This window comes from Apostichopus japonicus, chromosome 2 (genome assembly GCF_037975245.1).
Source record: "Apostichopus japonicus isolate 1M-3 chromosome 2, ASM3797524v1, whole genome shotgun sequence".
NCBI classification, from domain to species: Eukaryota; Metazoa; Echinodermata; class Holothuroidea; order Aspidochirotida; family Stichopodidae; genus Apostichopus; species Apostichopus japonicus.
The window spans coordinates 9,627,770-9,651,141 of record NC_092562.1 but is presented as its reverse complement, the minus strand read 5'-3'; the positions used below and the strand labels follow the sequence as shown (position 1 = coordinate 9,651,141).

The 23,372-nt window shown below is 36.8% G+C and overlaps 1 protein-coding gene across 1 annotated transcript in view; it reads right to left on the bottom strand.

The window, feature by feature from the left end:
- Positions 1 to 23,372, bottom strand: part of LOC139977163 (scavenger receptor cysteine-rich domain-containing protein DMBT1-like) — a 75,355-nt gene that overhangs the window by 4,797 nt on the left and 47,186 nt on the right. Inside the window, exons 12-20 of the mRNA XM_071986340.1 lie at positions 23,024 to 23,362; positions 19,298 to 19,636; positions 18,162 to 18,482; positions 16,163 to 16,501; positions 9,378 to 9,716; positions 7,694 to 8,032; positions 5,997 to 6,335; positions 4,115 to 4,453; positions 2,173 to 2,493 (exon numbers count right to left, since the gene is read on the bottom strand). Coding sequence (XP_071842441.1) covers positions 2,173 to 2,493; positions 4,115 to 4,453; positions 5,997 to 6,335; positions 7,694 to 8,032; positions 9,378 to 9,716; positions 16,163 to 16,501; positions 18,162 to 18,482; positions 19,298 to 19,636; positions 23,024 to 23,362 — 3,015 coding nt within the window. The remainder of the gene's footprint in view (positions 1 to 2,172; positions 2,494 to 4,114; positions 4,454 to 5,996; positions 6,336 to 7,693; positions 8,033 to 9,377; positions 9,717 to 16,162; positions 16,502 to 18,161; positions 18,483 to 19,297; positions 19,637 to 23,023; positions 23,363 to 23,372) is intronic.

Sequence of the window (23,372 nt, the reverse complement as noted above, 5' to 3'; positions counted from 1 at the left end):
ATCACTCTATGTATTGGTAAACCCAAACCATGAAAGATTTAGTTAGTAAGATATTTTAATCATAGTATCTATAAATTTAATCTGCCTTATTACAACAGGTAGTAGCATCCCTTTAAACATACAAACTATTAATGTGATGCATGAATAAGCTCATGTTAATATGACATATGTCATACGTTTGAGGCTTGAAAAATGGCTGATATGGTGGCATTATATTGATGACAGTTTCTTTGTCTGGACCAGTGATGAGGCCAGTCTCTCATATTTCATAGATCACACAAATTCCTTTCACAGCACAATTAACTTTAAATCTGATAACTCTCTCCAACACTTGCTTGATGTCACCATTCGGAAAGAAATCCTCACCATCACCACCCATGTTTTTATTCCAATAACTCCATTCCAATCCATTGTACGGGGACCGTCTCTAACCTTTAATCCTCATCTCTCACATATTAACCTTTCCTGATCCATTTCTTCTATTCATCTTTACCAGATACCGCAGATTACTTTTCTTTAGTTAGGGGACCGTTAGTTTCCAGACCCATTTGTTCCCCCCCCCCCCCCTCATATATGATAGTCAGCTCATTGTTATAAGATGGATAAGTGTTTTTTAAGTTTAGGAAATAATTTCATAGCAGGGAAATGGGGGGGGGGAGGGGAATACACATTACTTTATATATGTTTTAAGGTAAGCTAATGTAGAAAGGCTACCATACCCATGGAATTTACAGTAGGACCTACCCTTACCCTTACCCTTTTAAAACAGCTGTGGTTTATTAACTAAAGGTGATGGACTACTTAGTAGTGTTTGACCGATAATCGATTAGACCATTGGCACCGAGCCGATTATCAGACAATCGGTAAATAATCTGCATCGGCAAATCCATTGCGCTACCGATTACTTGGAACCGATTATTACATTCCACATAAAGGATTGTCGTTTTCTGAAAAGAAGCAATCCATTAAATGAGTTTGTATGAAAACAAATAAGTCATAACAATCAACTGCAAGGTACAGGGTTAACAACATCACAGAGATTTACATGATTAAAATAGTCAACTATGTATTTCCAAATTTCCCAAGATTGGATTGGCTAATAGTCCCTTACATATTATCTGCAAACAATCTTGGATCTGTAGTGCTCAATGAACATTAAGTATATGCAACTACTTGTAACGTTACTTTTCCATGTTTTTCTATGTTAATTACTAAGCAAAGTCAGCACACACAATACTGGAAATATCATAATGGTCTACTAACACCCCCGTACCAACCTAACAAGTTCATACAGCATGTGGTAGACGATACTAAACTTGAATACATCTACAAAGTTTACAAATCAAATCCTGCCCACTCATCAATAGGCATTACATCAGCACACAAGAACCAGTAGGAACCACAGCCCAGCAGCGGACTGTTTAGTTAGCCAGTTTTATGAACAAATGCTCTGTACATTGCAACCCAGAGCAGAGAAGATTTATGTTTTGCAAATGTCACATTTTATCATTGCATTTCAGTTTTATCTGTGTAAGGATGTAAGGAAAAGTAGATGCGGGAAAAAATGTTTGCTTTGAATGGTAATAAGAAAAAAAATTGCAACACACAGAGTAGAAAATATTTATGCCTACAAATGTAATATCTATTCATGGCAGTTTTATCTGTGTTAGGGTGTGTATAAAAATATATTGTTTTGAATGGTAATAAGAAAAAAATTGCAACACACAGAATAGAAAATATTTATGCTTACAAATGTAATATCTATTCATGGCAGTTTTATCTATGTTAGGGTGTGCATAAAAATGTCACCACAGCAGAGATGTACTGGATCAGCCAGGATAATGAAATGGGTCTTTCAGCTAACAGTGTGGAATACTTTTCTCTTCAATATAAGTCTTTACATTATCTACCAGCAATATCACTTTGAGATCTCTCTCTTCTCTGTTATGCCCATGTTATCAAATAATCAAGTTTTGCATGAACAGAGTTGACAGAAACCAGGAGGTAAATTGCAAATACATGAAAGAATGATTGAGGCATGATGAATGACCATAACACTTACTGTTCAGTGCATTACCTGAGTTAACATTAATGTTTATCACATGATATTGTTAAAAGAGAGATGAGAAACCATTAAATAGATCCAAAGGCTTCACTTAAAGATTAGCTCACCTCCAGGTAGTACAGCACTACAAACTACACCTGCATCTTCACTATGACCACAATTGTCTATTGCTGTGTGTCTGCAGCTTAAAAGGTTGCTTTCATCACCAGTGCATGCTACGTCGTCCATGTGAATTTCCCCAGAGCCTTTACCAAATGTAGCACCACCAGGAGCTGAAATGACTCCTGGGAATCCCAACTGACGACATACGACTGCAGCATCGCTGATGTCCCAGTAATCATCACACACTGTGCCCCACTCTCCGTAACGATAAATCTCAACTCGACCTGCTGTTTCGTTTCCTCCATAAAGACGAACTGCCCCTTCATCTGAATTGGAATGCACAATAGCGAGTAACCATTTTTAACTTTTCAAAGGATCTAGAAAGATTGTACAAGTTTAATAACAACTCTTCTTTTATATAAATTTCCCCCATTGAGAGGAATCTCAAGATACAGAAGCGAGACAGGTTGTCCATGTACTATAACAACTCCTCTGTTATGTGGATTTCCCCCATTAAGATGTACATCAAGATACAATTTGATAAATATTAAGGACGTTACCATTTGGTAGCTACTACTCAAACAACTACTATGTGGATGATGAAATGTAAAACAATGAAACATTTGTTTCTAAATGTCAGTACTCAGTGGACAGCATTCTCTATTTAAATTAATCTATTTCTGTACTAGCCATTCTGTTTTAGCAAACTGGTCCCTTATCTGAGATAACAAGTAGCTCTTAAATATTGCTTCTTGTGTTTGCAAGAGAAAGTAAGCTTTAAAGCATATGATTGATTGATGTAGGCTTGCAACATAAAAGTTAGGACACTATGGGAAAAGCTAATGTTGGGAATGACAAATGGACATGTAGTTACTGCTGTTACTATGAGAGCTTTCCTGAAGAAATTACTGTTACATCAACACTGACAGTAGAATTACAAAGCATGATGAACAAATGTAACAAATGCTCTGTATAATGCAAACCACAGCAGAGAACATTTATGCTTGCAAATGTAACATTTATTAATGGCACCACAGTTTTATCTGTGTTAGGGTGTAAAACAGAAATGCCACCACAGCAGAGACCAACTGGATCTCCTGATTGTTGAAGGAGATTACTTGTGAACAGTACTGAAAACCTTCAGATTTTTGGGATTAAAACCACATCCTAGTAGCAGTTTGTATAAGAAAGAAAAGTGTTTTTCATTTTTTTTGATTTTTTGTAAAATGCAGTTAGCAAACAGTTAGCGGAGTGAATGCTGTTGTCACGCCCTTTGAACTGCAAAGCCTTTGTCTGTTTTTATGATCTTTTAGAATGTTTCAACTAATTAATCTACAGAGAGAAATTACAATTCTTCAAAATAGTTGCATAAGTTTTGATGAAATTTTAACTACAGAGAACATTGGCAGCTAAATAAATTACTAATCAGGCTTCAAGAATAAATGAACTTTAATAGCCAAATTAAAGCCTCAAGTGAAGTTTGTAATAAAGACTATCCTGATGATATCATGGACCATTGACTGCAATCCAATTCCTGAGATACAAAATAAAGGGTTTGAGCCAGTCAAAATAAATTGATGAATTCATTTATCTGTACCTTGAGTGAGTGACAGGAAAATGAAATGGGTCTTTCAGCTATCAGTGTGGAATACTTTTCTCTTTAATATAAGTCTTTACATTGTCTACCAGCAATATCACTTTGAGATCTCTCTCTTCTCTGTTTTGCCAATGTTATCAAATAATCAAGTTTTGCATGGACAGAGTTGACAGAAACCAGGAGGTAAATGCTAACACATGAAAGAATGATTGAGGCATGATGAATGACCATAACACTTACTGTTCAGTGCACTATCTGAGTTAACATTAATGTTTATCATATGATATTGTTAAAAGAGAGATGAAAAACCATTAAATAGTTCCAATGGCTTCACTTGAAGATTAGCTCACCTGCTGGAGGTGTAGGAGATGCAGGTAGTACAGTACTACAAACTACACCTGCATCTTCACTATGACCACAATTGTCTATTGCTGTGTGTCTGCAGCTTAAGAGGTTGCTTTCATCACCAGTGCATGCTACGTCGTCCATGTGAATTTCCCCAGAGCCTTCACCAAATGAAGCACCACCAGGAGCTGAAATGACTCCTGGGAATCCCAACTGACGACATACGACTGCAGCATCGCTGATGTCCCAGTAATTATCACACACTGTGCCCCACTCTCCGTTACGATAAATCTCAACTCGACCTGCTGTTTCGTTTCCTCCATTGAGACGAACTGCCCCTCCATCTGAATTGGAATGCACAATAGCGAGTAAACCATTTTTACCTTTTCAAAGTATCCAGAAAGATTGTACTGGTTTAAAAACAACTCTTCTCTTATGTAAATGTCCCTCCTTGAGAGGAATCTCAAGATACAGGAGCGAGACAGATTGTTCATGTACTATATCAACCTCTCTGTTATGTGGATTTCCCCCATTAAAATGAATCTCAAAATACCATTTGTTAAATGTTTAGGACGTTACCATTTGGTAGCTACAATTCAAACAACTACTATGTGGATGATGAAATGTAACACAACTGAACATTTGTTTCTAAATGTCAGTACTCAGTGGACAGCATTCTCTATTTAAATTAATCTATTTCTTTACTAGCCACTCTTTTTTAGCAAACTGGTCCCTTATCTGAGATAACAAATTGCTCTTAAATATTGCTTCTTGTGTTGCAAGAGAAAATAAAATGTGAAAAAATATGATTGATTGATGTAGGCTTGCAACATAATTGTGAGGACACTATCGGAAAAGTTTATGTCGGGACTGAAAAATGGACATGTAGTTACTGCTGTTACAAAAGAGATTTCCTGAAGAAATTGCTGTTACATCAACACCAACAGCAGAATTACAAAGCATGATGTACAAATGTGACAAATGCTCTGTTTATTGCAAACCTCAGTTGAGAACGTTTATGCTTCTAAATGTAACATTTATAAATGACAAAACAGTTTTATCTGTGTTAGGGTGAAAAACAGAAATGTCACCACAGCAGAGACCAACTGGATCTTCTGATGGGCAATGGAGATTGCTAATGAGAAGTGCTGACGCCTTTCAATTTTGTTTTTGATAAAAACCATATCCTGACAGCAGTTTGTATCACAAAGATATGTTTTTAAATTTGGTAATATTCTTTACAATACAGTTAGCAAACAGCAGAGTGCATGTTATCATAATGCTTATTGAACTGAATAAGCCTATGTCCTTCATTATCTTTTATACTGTTTCAAATACAAATAACTACAGAGAACATTGACAGCTAAGTAAATTTCTAATCAGGCTTCAAGAATAAATGAATTATTATAGTAAACGTAAAGCCTCAAGTAAAGCTACAAACAGCTACCCTGATGATACCGCACTGCAATCCACTTCCGGAACTATAAAGGGAGGGTTTTAGCCGATCAAAATAGATTTATACATTCAATTATCTGTACCTTGAGTGAGAGACAGGATAATGAAATGGGTCTTTCAGCTATCAGTGTGGAAGACTTTACTCTTCAATATAAGTCTTTATATTGTCTACCAGCAATATCAATTTGAGATCTCTCTCTTCTCTGATATACCCATATTATCAAATATTCAAGTGTTGCATGAACAGAATTGACAGAGACCAGGAGGTAAATGCTAACACATGAAAGAATGATTGAGGCATGATGAATGACCATAACACTTACTGTTCAGTGCACTATCTGAGTTAACATTAATGTTTATCACATGATATTTTTAAATGAGAGATGAAAAACCATTAAATAGATCCAATGGTTCACTTGAAGATTAGCTCACCTGTTGGAGGTGTAGGAGATGCAGGTAGTACAGTACTACAAACTACACCTGCATCTTCACTATGACCACAATTGTCTATTGCTGTGTGTCTGCAGCTTAAGAGTTTGCTTTCATCACCAGTACATGCTACGTCGTCCATGTGAATTTCCCCTGAGCCTTCACCAAATGAAGCACCACCAGGAGCTGAAATGACTCCTGGGAATCCCAACTGACGACATACCACTGCAGCATCGCTGATGTCCCAGTAATCATCACACACTGTGCCCCACTCTCCTCTACGATAAATCTCAACTCGACCTGCTGTTTCGTTTCTTCCATTGAGACGAACTGCCCCTTCATCTGAATCGGAAAGCAAAATGTCTAGTAACCACTTTGAACTTTTCAAAGGATCCACAAAGATTTTAAAGTTTAATAACAACTCTTTTTTTATGTAAATTTCCCTCATTGAGAGGAATCTTAAGATACAGAAGCGAGACAGATTGTTCATGTACTAAATCAACACCTCTGTTATGTGGATTTCCCCCATTAAGATGAATCTCAAGATACAATTTGATAAATGTTTAGGAAAAAAGTTACCATTTGGTAGCTACTACTCAAACAACTACTATGTGAATGATGAAATGTAAAACAAATGAAACGTTTGTTCCTAAATGTCAGTACTCAGTGGACAGCATTTTCTATTCAAATATGTTTATTTCTCTACTAGGCACTCTGTTTTAGCAAACTGGTCACCATCTGAGATAATGATAGCCCTTAAATGTTGCTTCATGTGTTTGCAGTCAAAAGAGAGAATAAAATTTAACTAAAAATATGCTTGATTGATGTAGGCTTGCCACATAAGTGTGAGGACACTATAGGAAAAGCTAATGTCGGGAATGAAAAATGGACATGTAGTTTCTGCTGTTACTGAGAGAGAGTTCCTGAAGAAATTGCTGTTGTATCAAAACCGACAGCAGGATAACAAAGCATGGTGAACAAATGTGACAAGTGCTTTGTATATTGCAAACCACAGCAGACACCATTTATGCTTGCAAATTTAATATTTATTAATGGCACAACAGTTTTATCTGTGTTAGGGTGTAAAACAGAAATGTTTTCACAGCAGAGACCAACTGGATCTCCTGATGGCCAATAGAGATTGCTTATGAGAAGTGCTGATAACATTCAATTTTGTTGTTGATAAAAACCATATCCTGACAGCAGTTTGTATCACAAAGATTTGTTTCTAAATTTGGTAATATTCTTTACAATGCAGTTAGCAAACAGCAGAGTGCATGTTGTCATCATGCCCATTGAACTTAATAAGCCTATGTCTTTTCATTATCTTTTATAATGTTTCAAATACAAATAACTACAGAGAACATTGACAGCTGAGTAAATTTCTATCAGGCTTCAAAAGTAAATTAATTATTATAGTGATAGTAAAGCCTCAAGTAAAGCTTCAAACAGCTCCCCTGATGATACCGCACTGCGATCCACTTCCTGAACTATAAAGGGAGGGTTTTATCCAATCAAAATAGATTTACACATTCAATTATCTGTACCTTGAGTGAGGGACAGGATAATGAAATGGGTCTTTCAGCTATCAGTTTGAAGGCTATTCTCTCCAAAATAAATAAGTCTTTGCATTATCTACCAGCAATATCACTTGAGATCTCTCTCTTAGATACAATGGCTTCACTTGAAGATTAGCTCACCTGCATGAGGTGTAGGAGATGCAGGCAGTACAGTACTACAAACTACACCTGCATCCTCACCATGACCACAATTGTCTATTGATGTGTGTCGGCAGCTTAAAAGGTTGCTTTCATCACCAGTGCATTCTACGTCGTCCATGTGAATTTCCCCAGAGCCTTCACCAAATAAAGCACCACCAGGAGCTGTAATGACTCCTGGGAATCCCAACTGACGACATACCACTGCAGCATCGCTGATGTCCCAGAAATCATCACACACTGTGCCCCACTCTCCGTTACGGTAAATCTCAACTCGACCAGCTGTTTCGTTTCCTCCATTGAGACGAATTGCCCCTCCATCTGAATCGGAAAGCAAAATGTCTAGTAACCACTTTTAACTTTTCAAAGGATCAAGAATGATTGTACAAGTTTAATAACAAATATTCTTTTATATAAATTTCCCCCATGGAAAAGAATCTCAAGATACAGAAGTGAGACAGATTGTTCAAGTTCTATAACAACTTCTCTCTTATGTGGATTTCCCCCATTAAGATGAATCTCAAGATACAATTTGTTAAATGTTTAGGACGTTACCATTTGGTAGCTACAACTGACCCAATTACTTTGTGAATGATGAAGTGCAAAACATATGAAACATTTCTTTCAATTATCAGTACTCAGTGGAGAGCATTTTCTATTCACATTAATCTATTTCTTTACTAGCACATCTGTTTCAGCAAACTGGTCCCTTATCTGAGATAACAAATAGCCCTTAAATATTGCTTCTTGTATTTGCAGACAAAAGGAAAAGACAATTTAAACAATTTGATTGATTGATGTAGGCTTGCCACATAAGTGTGAGGACACAAATGAGGACATACGTCTGAGAAAGCTAATGTCGGGAATGAAAAATGGACAGGTAGTTACTGCTGTTACTGAGAGAGATTTCCTGAAGAAATTGCTGTTACATCAACACCGACAGCAGAATTACAAAGCTTGATGAACAAATGTGACAAATGCTCTGTATATTGCAAACCACAGCATTGACCATTTATGCTTGCAAATGTAACATTTATTAATGGCACAACAGTTTTATCTGTATGAGGGTGTAAGGCAGAAATGTCACCACAGCAGAGACCAACTGGATCTCCTGATGGCTAAAGGAGGTCGCTTTTGAGAAGTGTTGACAACCTTCAACATTTGTGGATTAACCATATCCTAACAGCAGTTTGAATCACAATTTGTATCTAAATTTGGTAATATTCTTTAATGTGCAGTTAGCAAACAGCAGAGTGAATGTTGTCATCATGCCCATTGAACTGAATGTCCTATGTCTTTTTCATAATCTTTTATAATGTTTCAAATAGTAATAACCACAGAAAATTGACAGCGACGTAAATTTCTTATCAGGCTTCAAGAATAAATGAATTATAATAGTAAACGTTAAGCCTCAAGTAAAGCTACCCTGATGATACCGCACTGCGATCCACTTCCTGAACTATAGAGGGAGGGTTTTAGCTAATCAAATAAGATTTATACATTCAATTATCTGTACCTTGAGTGACGGACAGGATAATAAAATGGGTCTCCAGCTATCAGTGTGGAATAATATTCTCCACAATATAAATAAGTCTTGCATTATCTACCAGCAATATCACTTGAGATCTCTCTTAGATCCAATGGCTTCACATGAAGATTAGCTCACCTGCATGAGGTGTTGGAGATGCAGGCAGTACAGTACTACAAACTGCACTTGCATCTTCACCATGACCACAATTGTCTATTGCTGTGTGTCGGCAGCTTAAAAGGTTGCTTTCATCACCAGTGCATTCTACGTCGTCCATGTGAATTTCCCCAGAGCCTGCACCAAATGAAGCACCACCAGGAGCTGTAATGACTCCTGGGAATCCCAACTGACGACATACCACTGCAGCATCGCTGATGTCCCAGAAGTCATCACACACTGTGCCCCACTCTCCGTTACGATAAATCTCAACCCGACCAGCTGTTTCGTTTCCTCCATTGAGACGAACTGCCCCTTCATCTGAATCGGAAAGCAAAATGTCTAGTAACCACTTCTAACATTTCAAAGGATCAAGAAAGATTGTACAAGTTTCATAACAAATATTCTTTTATATAAATTTCCGCCATGGAGAGGAATCTCAAGATACAGAAGTGAGACAGATTGTTCAAGTACTGTAACAACTCCTCTGTTATGTGGATATCCTCAATTTAGATGAATCTCAAAATACAATTTGATAAATGTTTAGGACGTTACCATTTGGTAGCTACTACTGACACAACTACTTTGTGAATGAGGAAGTGCAAAACAAAGAAACATTTGTTTCAATTATCAGTGCTCAGTGGACAGCATTTTCTATTCAAATTAATCTATTTCTGTTCTAGCCATTCTGTTTCAGCAAACTGGTCCCTTATCTGAAATAACAAATAGCCTTTAAATATTACTTCTTGTGTTTGCAAGAGAAAATAAAATTAAAAAAAATATAATTGATTGATGTAGGCTTGCCACAAACATTAGGGAAACAGTCCCCTTACACCGAAGGTGCAAAATTTTCCACTTGAATTGTTGCAAAGTGGCTGCTTATCTGGCTATACCACACATGGTTGAGCAGGTTTTGTAAGATGAGCAAGATAAGAATGACCACAAGATCGCTTATGCGAACTACAGTAATTTAATTAAACCAGTTTCACAGGACATAAGGGATTATATGCACTTCAATGAGCAATCAAGACAGTATAGAGTGTATAGCTGAAATGATATTGACTTCTTAACGTGTACTGTGTTGAGTGGAAGACTTGCATTTAAAACTCATCTCTGTACATGTCAAGACCTCAACTATCTTGTAACTATGTTTCTATGTAATATATAAATAATAACACAGATTTAGGATGACAGAAAAGCGAAGCGGGGGGAGGGGGGCGGAATGATACTTCCGCCCCTCCATATCTTTCACAGGGGGTGCGGGGGGGGGGGGCTAAACTGAGATAAACTGAAAGTCTTCTACTGTGTTTCAATTTCATGTCGTAGGCACACCAATCCTTTCACCAAAGAGTGATTACAATGATAACTTTTGCATTATGAATCTTATTTGCTGTTTTTTACAATATTTTTTTTTATATTGCTTCCTGGGCTTTGTTCAGCTATTACATTATATCAGCTCTTGGGTATCGAAAGTTTCAACGCGCATGTTGAAATAACTAGCATAGTGTTGGTTTCCAAAACTTTCCAGTTATTATTTGCAAGCCCAATTTTTGATAATTCTTTTATTTCCATTTTTTTTGTAGTTGTCTCCACTTTACAGCGTTAATTGTTTTGTATCTGTACATTTAATTGTTTTTGTATTGCTATGTTTTACTTTTTATGTATAACGTTGAATGTAAAAAGCAGGGCCTTATTGGAAATCAGCTTTTGCTGAATAAGCAACCCTGGATGAAAATGCGAATAAATAAAAAAATGTCGGGCATTCGGGCCCTCCATACACTCGCTCAGCGCCCGCAACACAATTTCATAATCTAAGGTACATCCTTCCGACCATCCTATTGATATTATGTGCTATTCGCCTCATAAGAATAGGAGGATGCTGTTAGCATTGAATGTTATTTTAAGGGGATCCGTAGATACAAATTGGCACCCGTGATCAAATCTCCGTATATTTAACTCGGTTAGCGTTAAGCTAACTTCTCCCGAGGACCTGAAGTACCATAACCAATAGTGAAATGAAAAATATAATAATATACAATAATAATAAGAACATTAATATAAGAAAATGAATAATGACTGGGAGTCATTTTTCCAAGAACAAGAGCCATTTCTGAAATCACGTAAAGGTTGCCACATATTCCAAACTAGTATAAGCGCATGAAAAGAAGAACGATAGCCGCCCGTTTTTTCCCTTCAGATCTCAGTACGAGAAACATGTATTTTATTTGTATAATAGAACAACTTTCGTTAATATTTTCCTACCCTAGCTATATGTCGATTTTACAAAACCTTCATGAAAACAGACTTTTTGAAAATGGATTTTGAAGCTCAGTCAACAATTTAAGAAATGCTTAGGCCTACCGTTAAATACTGGCGTCAAAAAATACATTTCGTATTTATTCCAATAAAGATCCACAACGGATAACAATGCTAAGAAGAGCTTACTTAAAGAGAAATAGAAGCTGCATGTACAGCATGGTCATTTTAAGTATCCAAGTACTATACAAAGAGATCGAGTTCACCGAAACATCCCTTTTCCTTATCACCTGAGGAAAACCGTCTTTTATAAATTATAGTAGGCCTACCATAGTACTTTACACTTGATACAAAAGTTTCTTCTATACAACAGTTTCCCAAAATTTGTATGTGTCGCAATAGTTTTAAGTTTTAACCAAGGGCAGTACCATTCATAATTTGCATATTACACCAAAATTTACAATCGGCGTCCAGATGGCGGGAAAATGTAACATAATGTTTAATCTGTTGGGTCGTTCCCATGGTGCGATGAACTTGGGCAAGTTGCCAAGTTCGAATGTCGATGACCTACTTATGTTCCGTGACCAATGTCAATGGGAATTATGTGTGTAAAAACTCGTGTTTTTCCACGTGTAATATATATAGAAGTTTTACGTAAGGGAGCGAATTTCGGGGCGACTCGTTGATTGTGAGGAAGCACTTATCTATCAATTTTTGTGAAAAATATCTTACGTTTTTTTCTCCAGAAAATGTTTTTGACTAGTTTTTGAAACTCAATGTATCAAGAAGTACTGAGTCTAGACCTTATCATTGCATTTTGGGGGAAGACAGATCTTCAAGTGCAAAATATTGTTTTTTCATTCAAGGTTATCGTGGTTTTCTTGTGAGGTGTATACGGCGTAACTTTCGATGTAGGCTTAGAATTAGGATCGGCCGATGCCTACCTAGTTTGCATGAATTTTTACCTAAATTCAATTTAATTTAACGGGAATCACTAAGCATGTCGTAAAGACAGGACTCGACTTACTACTAATACTTTAAGTTTAAAAGTTCACAATGAAAGGTTTTTAACTATCAACAAGTCCCCACCTGTTTGGAACTTCAGACAACAATAATGTAACTTAGGGGCTACATAAATACGGGATTATAAACTACATATATAAGAATAGTATAGATTTATTTATATCGTTAATTGGCTGTTGTTTACTCCAGAAAATATACTTTCAATATGTACAATATCAATCTTCGTACAAAAGTTCTTAAAAATTAAAAAAGTAGCGAAAGATAACTAGAAATGACATCGTGGAACCCCCCCCCCCCCCCGCATTAATAAACGAATCCATTTCATTACAGCATCAACTCTCAAGTACCGAACAGCAGTGTGTAACAGTACCGTACCCTGTGCTATAATAATATACAGTCCCGTGCGAAGATGGATTTAATTTGATATGCTCCCTTCCGTTTTGGATCAAAAATTATTAAATCGTTATAATTATTATCACAAAATGTGGTGAAATGCATAAGGGTGAGATTTTGTACATGGGAACCTTCACAATCATCGTTTGAAGGAAGAATAAATAACGAAAATTTCTGAATAACTTTGAGGTCTCGTAACATGCTGAGTTCACTAACGTTCGATATTTGGTGTAGCCTATAGGTCCAAATTACTACGTGAAAAGTTGATTCGTTAATATGTCTAGGCCAGTGCGTAAATTGATAAGATATTATTCAAACTAAGAACGCAGGAACCAGAAATAAACGTGTTTTCTTTTCTCTAATTCAAATAGTAACACCTAGATATTTTTATTATGTCCTGGATTCCCGGGAATGATACCGAAACGAATGTAATAACCAGTTGTTTTCCCAATACCGGTAGTAGTTACACATTGCACTGTGATCGGGGTTAGTCAAAGCCGGGATCGGGATGCCGGTATTCACTTGACTACCGGGATCCCGCACAACCCTAGTAATGAAATAGCCTATCTTCCCTCAAAATTGGTACATTGTACTTAATGCAACTCTTCTCATGCATGTAACAAAGGCTTGTATGTATCCTTGTGTATGTATAGGCCCCTACTAAACCACCTCAGGAGTTTCGCGGAAAAAGAAAAAGAAAAAGGATTTCCCCCAAAAAAATTCCAAAGATAAAAAAGATGACGATTGTCCGTATAAAGTAACCATGTGTTTATGAATAGCGAATGGCCTAACCTACTAGATGTGTTAATGGCCCGAAAAGCGCCAAGAATAGTTACCCAAACTTTCCATCTCAAAAAGTATCTCAAACAAATCATCCATCTTCAATCTTTACCAAAATGTTAATTTTAATACCTAATTCTTACACTCCGACGTTATTTTGTACTTATGTTCAATATAATTCCGTTTATGAACAAATAAAAAATATGCCGAACTTAGTGTTTAACATCCTTGTTCGTCACTATTATTAACTCCATTCAAGCTCAATTAGAAATTTAAGCTTAGGCCAATCAAACTAAGTAAATAGTGACAACGTAACTAGTGTAGGATTACTGTTTAACGTTTCCAGATTGTTTTAAAGGAATGATAAGAACTAAAAACAACTCCAATGATGTTTCTAATAATAAAAAAATGCATTTACTTGTGCAGCATTAATTTGAACAAAAATATAGACCGTATTCAGAGGCCGGTTTCTCAATATTACAACATAGCGTTAGGCCTAATGCGATAGCTATGGATTCGAGGCACATGAAAATCTCAGGTTTGGATGTAGTAACGTTTGGGAAATTTCCAAGCGTCGGTTATGAAAATTAGCGGTCGTCTGGTGTTATGTATTAAAGGCAAGCCAGACGCGGAAAAATCAGGAACCGGTGAATAAAAATCACGAAAATCCGAACCGGCAGCCAAAGGGAACTAAGACACGGAATACACTTCATACGATCATATGTCGCGAGTACTGTAAGTACACCTGTAGCTATAGCTGTGCATGCCTGTGAACAACGTTTATCTCTTGATCATTTGCATATAGCTGACACACTAGCTAATGCCGCGAGCAAACCGCATGTTCGTTGGTCCGTGTGATAGGGTTAAGATAAGTGGTGTAAGCAGAGCTGAAGCTCGAGATAAGCCCAACCCGAGCTCCCCCGCTTGAGGTCGGGTTGGAAATGCAACTTCGCTGTAAGGGGACTGTTTCCCTAATGTGTGAGGACACAAGTGGAAATATATATAGATATAAAGATATTGTGCACACCCCCCCCCCCACACACACACTTTTTGGAAGCTTCCTACACCCCTGAAACATAAGATACGGAAGCGAGACAGATTGTACATTTACTGTAACAACTCCTCTGTTATGTGGATTTCCCCCATTAAGATGAATCTCAAGATACAATTTGATAAATGTTTAGGAAGTTACCATTTGGTAGCTACCACTGACACAATTAATTTGTGAATGATGAAGTGCAAAACATATGAAACATTTCTTTCAATTATCAGTACTCAGTGGACAGCATTTTCTATTCAAATTAATCTATTTCTGTACTAGCCATTCTGTTTCGGCAAACTGGTCCCTTATCTGAGATAACAAATAGCCCTTAAATATTGCTTCTTGTGTTTGCAAACAAAAGGAAAAGAAAGTTTAAACAATTTGATTGATTTTTGTAGGCTTGCCACATACATCTGAGGACACTAATGAGGACATACATCTGAGAAAGCTAATATCGGGAATGAAAAATGGACAGTTAGTTACTGCTGTTACTGAGAGATTTCCTGAAGAAATTGCTGTTACATCAACACCGAGAGCAGAATAACAAAGCTTGATGAACAAATGTGACAAAAGCTCTGTATATTGCAAGCCAAAGCTGAGAACATTTATACTTACAAATGTAACATTTATTAATGGCACAACAGTTTTATCTGTATAAGGGTGTTAGACAGAAATGTCACCTCAGCAGAGACCAACTAGATCTCCTGATGGCTAAAGGAGGTTTGCTTTTGAGAAGTGTTGACAACCTTCAACATTTGTTGATTAAACCATATCATAACAACAATTTAAATCACAATTTGTATCTAAATTTGGTAATGTTCTTTAATGTGCAGTTAGCAAACAGCAGAGTGAATGTTGTCATCATGCCCATTGAACTGAATGTCCTATGTCTTTTTCATAATCTTTTATAATGTTTCAAATAATTATAACCACAGAAAATTGACAGCGACGTGAATTTCTATCAGGCTTCAAGAGTTAATGAATTATAATAGTAAATCTTAAGCCTCAAGTAAAGCTTCAAACAGCTACTATGATGATACTGCACTGCAATCCACTTCCTGAACTATAGAGGGAGGGTTTTAGCTAATCAAAATAGATTTACACATTCAATTATCTGTACCTTGAGTGAGGGACAGAATAATGAAATGTGTCTTTCAGCTATCAGTGTGGAAGACTATTCTCTCCAATATAAAAAAGTCTTTGCTTTATCTACAGCAATATCACTTAAGATCTCTCTCTTAGATCCAATGGCTTCACTTGAAGATTAGCTTACCTACTGGAGGTGTTGGAGATGCAGGTAGTACAGCACTACAAACTACACCTGCATCTTCACTATGACCACAATTGTCTATTTCTACGTGTCCGCAGCTTAAAAGGTTGCTTTCATCACCAGTGCAATCTACGTCGTCCATGTGAATTTCCCCAGAGCCTTCACCAAATAAAGCACTACCAGGAGCTGAAATGACTCCTGTGAATCCCAACTGACGACATACCACTGCAGCATCGCTGATGTCCCAGTAATCATCACACACTGTGCCCCACTCTCCGTTACGATAAATCTCAACTCGACCAGCTGTTTCGTTTCCTCCATTGAGACGAACTGCCCCTTCATCTGAATTGAAAAGCGCAATAGCGAGTAATCATTGTTAACTTTTCAGGGATCCAGAAAGATTGTGTAAGTTTAATTACAACTCTTCTCTTATGTTAATTTCCCCCATTGAGAGGAATGTCAAGATACAAGAGCGAGACAGATTAATCATGTACTGTAACAACTCCTCTCTTATGTGGATTTCCCCCATTAAGATGAATCTCAAGATACAATTTGATAAATGTTTAGGATGTTGCCATTTGGTAGCTACAATTCAAACAACTACTATGTGGATGATGAAATGTAAAACAAATGAAACATTTGTTTCTAAATGTCAGTACTCAGTGGACAGCATTCTCTATTCAAATTAATCTATTTCTGTTCTAGCCATTCTGTTTCAGCAAACTGGTCCCTTATCTGAGATAACAAATAGCCCTTAAATATTGCTTCTTATGTTTGCAAGAGAAAATAGAAAATAAAATTTAAAAAAATATGCTTGATTGATGTAGGCTTGCCACATAAGTGTGAGGACACTAAGGGAAAAGCTAATGTAGGGAATGAAAAATGGACATGTTGTTTCTGCTGCTACTGAGAGAGCTTTCCTGAAGAAATTGCTGTAACTATGAGAGCTTTCCTGAAGAAATTGCTGTTGTATCAACACCGACAGCAGGATAACAAAGCATGATGAGCAAATGTGACAAATGCTCTGTATAATGCAAACCACAACGGAGACCATTTATGCTTGCAAATGTAACACTTTTTAATGGCACAACAGTTTTATCTGTGTAAGGATGTAAAACAGAAATGTCACAACAGCAGAGACCAACTGGATCTTCTGATGGTTGAAGGAGATTACTTGTGAACAGTACTGAAAACCTTCAGATTTTTGGGATTAAAACCACATCCTAGTAGCAGTTTTTATAAGAAAGAAATGTGTTTTTAAATTTGATATTTTGTAAAATGCAGTTAGCAAACAGCAGAGTGAATGCTCTTGTCATGCCCATTGAACTGAATAGCCTTTGTCTTTTTTCATGATCTTTTATAATGTTTCAAATATTTAATCTACAGAGAGAAATTACAATTCTTCAAAAAAGTTGCATGAGTTTTGATGAAATTTTAACTTCATAGAACATTGACAGTAAAGTAAATTTCTAATCAGGCTTCAAGAATAAATGTATTATAATAGCCAAATTAAAGCCTCAAGTAAAGCTTGTAATAAAGACTATCCTGATGATATCATGGACAATTGACTGAGATCCACCTTCTGAACCATAGAGGGAGGGTTTTAGCCAGTCAAAATAAATTGATGAATTCATTTATCTGTACCTTGAGCGAGGGACAGGATAATGAAAGGGGTCTTTCAGCTATCAGTGTGGAAGACTTTTCTCTTCAATATAGGTCTTTACATAATCTACCAGCAATATCAATTTGAGATCTCTCTCTCTCTTCTCTGTTATGCCAATATTATCAAATCAATAATCAATTTTTGCATGAACAGAGTTGACACAAACCAAGAGGTAAATGTTAACACATGAAAGAATGATTGAGGCATGATGAATGACCATAACACTTACTGTTCAGTGCACTACCTGAGTTAACATTAATGTTTATCACATGGTTTTGTTAAAAGAGAGATGAAAAACCATTAAATAGATCCAATGGCTTCACTTGAAGATTAGCTCACCTCCAGGTAGTACAGTACTACAAACTACACCAGCATCTTCACCATGACCACAATTGTCTATTACTGTGTGTCTGCAGCTTAAAAGGTTGCTTTCATCACCAGTGCATGCTACGTCGTCCATGTGAATTTCCCCAGAGCCTTCACCAAATGAAGAACTACCAGGAGCTAAAATGACTCCTGTGAATCCCAACTGACGACATACCACTGCAGCATCGCTGATGTCCCAGAAGTCATCACACACTGTGCCCCACTCTCCGTTACGATAAATCTCAACTCGACCAGCTGTTTCGTTTCCTCCACTGAGACGAACTGCCCCTTCATCTGAATTGGAAAGCGCAATAGCGAGTAACCATTTTTAACTTTTCAAGGATCCAGATAGGTATTGTACAAGTTTAATAACAACTCTTCTCTTGTAAATTTCCCCCATTGAGATGAATCTCAAGATACAGAAGCGAGACAGATTAATCATGTACTATATCAACTCCTCTGTTATGTGGATTTCCCCTATTAAGATGTACCTCAACATACAATTTGATAAATGTTTAGGATGTTACCATTTAGTAGCTATTACTCAAACAACTAATATGTGAAGGATGAAATGTAAAACAAATGAAACATTTGTTTCTAAATGTCAGTACTCAGTGGACAGCATTCTCTATTCAAGTTAATCTATTTCTGTTCTGGCCACTCTGTTTTAGCAAACTGGTCCCTTATCTGAGATAACAAATGGCCGTTAAATATTAAACTGAATGTGCTATGTCTTTTTCTTAATCTTTGATCATGTTCCAAATAATAATATTAACCACAGAAGACATTGACAGCTACGTAAATTTCTTATCAGGCTTCAAGAATAAATGAATTATAATAGTAAACGTGAAGCCTCAAGTAAGGCTACCCTGATGAAACCGCACTGCAATCCACTTCCTGAACTATAAAGGGAGGGTTTCAGCCAATCAAAATAGATTTATACATTCAATTATCTGTACCTTGAGTGAGGGACAGGATAATGAAATGGGACTTCAGCTATCAGTGTGGAATACTATTCTCCACAATTTAAATAAGTGTTGCATTATCTACCAGCAATATCACTTGAGATCTCTCTTAGATCCACTGGCTTCACTTGAAGATTAGCTCACCTGCAAGAGGTGTAGGAGATGCAGGCAGTACAGTGTTACAAACTACACCTGCATCTTCACCATGACCACAATTGTCTATTGATGAGTGTCTGCAGCTTAAGAGGTTGATTTCATCACCAGTGCATGCTACGTCGTCCATGTGAATTTCCCCAGAGCCTTTACCAAATGTAGCACCACCAGGAGCTGAAATGACTCCTGTGAATCCCAACTGACGACATACCACTGCAGCATCGCTGATGTCCCAGAAGTCATCACACACTGTGCCCCACTCTCCGTTACGGTAAATCTCAACTCGACCAGCTGTTTCGTTTCCTCCATTGAGACGAACTGCCCCTTCATCTGAATTAGAAAGCAACATTTCTGGTAATCATTTTTAAATTTTCAAAGGATCAAGAAAGATTGTGCAAGTTCAATAACAAATCATCTTTTTTACAATTTCCCCCATTGAGATGAATCTCAAGATGCAGAAGCGAGGTAGATCTAGCATGTACTATAACGACTCCTCTGTTATGTGGATTTCCCTCATTAAGATGAATCTCAAGATACAATTTGATAAATGTTTAGGTGAAACGTTACCATTTAGTAGCTACTACTCAAACAACTACTATGTGGATGATGAAATGTAAAACAAATAAAACATTTGTTTCTAAATGTCAGTACTCAGTGGACAGCATTCTCTATTCAAATTAATCTATTTCTGTTCTAGCCATTCTGTTTCAGCAAACTGGTCCCTTATCTGAGATAACAAATAGCCCTTAAATATTACTTCTTGTGTTTGCAAGAGAAAATAAAATTAAAAAAATATGCTTGATTGATGTAGGCTAGCAACAAATGTGAGGACACAAGTGGAAAATAGATAGATATTGTGCACCCCCCCCCCACACACTTTTTGGAAGCTTCCTACACCCCTGAAACACAAGATACGGAAGCGAGACAGATTGTACATGTACTGCAACAATTCCTCTGTTATGTGGATTTCCCACAATAAGATGAATCTCAAGATACAATTTGATAAATGTTTAGGACGTTACCATTTGGTAGCTACTACTCAAACAACTACTATGTGGATGATGAAATGTAAAACAAATAAAACATTTGTTTCTAAATGTCAGTACTCAGTGGACAGCATTCTCTATTCAAATTAATCTATTTCTGTTCTAGCCATTCTGTTTCAGCAAACTGGTCCCTTATCTGAGATAACAAATAGCCCTTAAATATTACTTCTTGTGTTTGCAAGAGAAAATAAAATTAAAAAAATATGCTTGATTGATGTAGGCTAGCAACAAATGTGAGGACACAAGTGGAAAATAGATAGATATTGTGCACCCCCCCCCCACACACTTTTTGGAAGCTTCCTACACCCCTGAAACACAAGATACGGAAGCGAGACAGATTGTACATGTACTGCAACAATTCCTCTGTTATGTGGATTTCCCACAATAAGATGAATCTCAAGATACAATTTGATAAATGTTTAGGACGTTACCATTTGGTAGCTACTACTCAAACAACTACTATGTGGATGATGAAATGTAAAACAAATAAAACATTTGTTTCTAAATGTCAGTACTCAGTGGACAGCATTCTCTATTCAAATTAATCTATTTCTGTTCTAGCCATTCTGTTTCAGCAAACTGGTCCCTTATCTGAGATAACAAATAGCCCTTAAATATTACTTCTTGTGTTTGCAAGAGAAAATAAAATTAAAAAAATATGCTTGATTGATGTAGGCTAGCAACAAATGTGAGGACACAAGTGGAAAATAGATAGATATTGTGCACCCCCCCCCCCCCCCACACACACACTTTTTGGAAGCTTCCTACACCCCTGAAACACAAGATACGGAAGCGAGACAGATTGTACATGTACTGCAACAATTCCTCTGTTATGTGGATTTCCCACAATAAGATGAATCTCAAGATACAATTTGATAAATGTTTAGGACGTTACCATTTGGTAGCTACTACTCAAACAACTACTATGTGGATGATGAAATGTAAAACAAATAAAACATTTGTTTCTAAATGTCAGTACTCAGTGGACAGCATTCTCTATTCAAATTAATCTATTTCTGTTCTAGCCATTCTGTTTCAGCAAACTGGTCCCTTATCTGAGATAACAAATAGCCCTTAAATATTACTTCTTGTGTTTGCAAGAGAAAATAAAATTAAAAAAATATGCTTGATTGATGTAGGCTAGCAACAAATGTGAGGACACAAGTGGAAAATAGATAGATATTGTGCACCCCCCCCCACACACACACACTTTTTGGAAGCTTCCTACACCCCTGAAACACAAGATACGGAAGCGAGACAGATTGTACATGTACTGCAACAATTACTCTGTTATGTGGATTTCCCACAATAAGATGAATCTCAAGATACAATTTGATAAATGTTTAGGACGTTACCATTTGGTAGCTACTACTGACACAATTACTTTGTGAATGATGAAGTGCAAAACATATGAAACATTTCTTTCAATTATCAGTACTCAGTGGACAGCATTTTCTATTCACATTAATCTATTTCTTTACTAGCCATTCTGTTTCAGCAAACTGGTCCGTTATCTGAGATAACAAATAGACCTTAAATATTACTTCTTGTGTTTGCAAGAGAAAATAAAATTAAAAAAAATATAATTGATTGATGTAGGCTTGCCACATACATCTGAGGACTCTGTAGGAAAAACTAATGTTGGGAATGAAAAATGGACATGTAGTTACTGCTGTTACTAAGAGAGATTTCCCGAAGAAATTGCTGTTACTATGAGAGCTTTCCTGAAACATTGCTGTTATATCAACACCGGCAGCAAAATAACAAAGCACGATGAACAAATGTGACAAATGCTCTTTATATTGCAATGTAAAATTTATTAATGGCACATCAGTTTAATCTGTGTTAGGGTGTAAAACAGAAATGTCACTACAGCAGAGACCAACTGGAACTCCTTCCGGCGAAAGGAGATTGCTTATGAGAAGTGCTGACAACTTTAATTTTTTTTGGTAAAAACCATATCCTGACAGCAGTTTGTATCCCAAAGATATGTTTTTAAATTTGGTAATATTCTGCAGTTAGCAAACAGCTGAGTGCATGTTGTCATCATGCCCATTGAACTGAATAGCCTATGTCTTTTACATCATCTTTTATAATGTTTCAAATAAAAATATCTACAGAGAACATTGACAGCTAAGTAAATTTCTAATCAGGCTTCAAGAGTAAGAAAATTACAATAGCCAAATTAAAGCCTAAAGTGAACCTTGTAAAAAAGACTATCCTGATGATATCATGGAACACTGACTGTGATCCAATCCTGAACTAAACAGGGGATGGTTTTAGCCAGTCAAAACAGATTTATGCTTTAAATTATCTGTACCTTGAAATAGGGACAGGATAATGAAATGGGTCTTTCAGCTATCAGTGTGGAATACTTTTTCTTCAATATAAGTATTTTCATTGTCTACCAGCAATATCAATTTGAGATCTCTCTCTTTTCTGATATGCCCATATTATCGCATAATCAAGTTTTGCATGAACAGAACTGACAGAAACCAGGAGGTAATAGCTAACACATGAAAGAATACAGATTGAGGCATGACAAATTACCATAACACTTACTATGCAGTGTACTACCTGAGTTAACATTGGTGTTTATCATTGATATTGTTAAAAGAAAGATGGAAAAAAATTGAATGGATCCAATGGCTTCACCTGAATATTAGCTTACCTGGTGGAGGTGTAGAAGATGCAGGTAGTACAGTACTACAAACTACACCTGCATCTTCACTATGACCACAATTGTCTATTTCTATGTGTACGCAGCTTAGAAGGTTGCTTTCATCACCAGTGCATTTTACGTCGTCCATGTGAATTTCCCCAGAGCCTTCACCAAATGAAGCACCGCCAGGAGCTGAAATGACTCCTGGGAATCCCAACTGACGACATACCACTGCAGCATCGCTGATGTCCCAGTAATCATCACACACTGTGCCCCACTCTCCGTTACGATAAATCTCAACTCGACCTGCTGTTTCGTTTCCTCCATTGAGACGAACTGCCCCTTCATCTGAATTGGA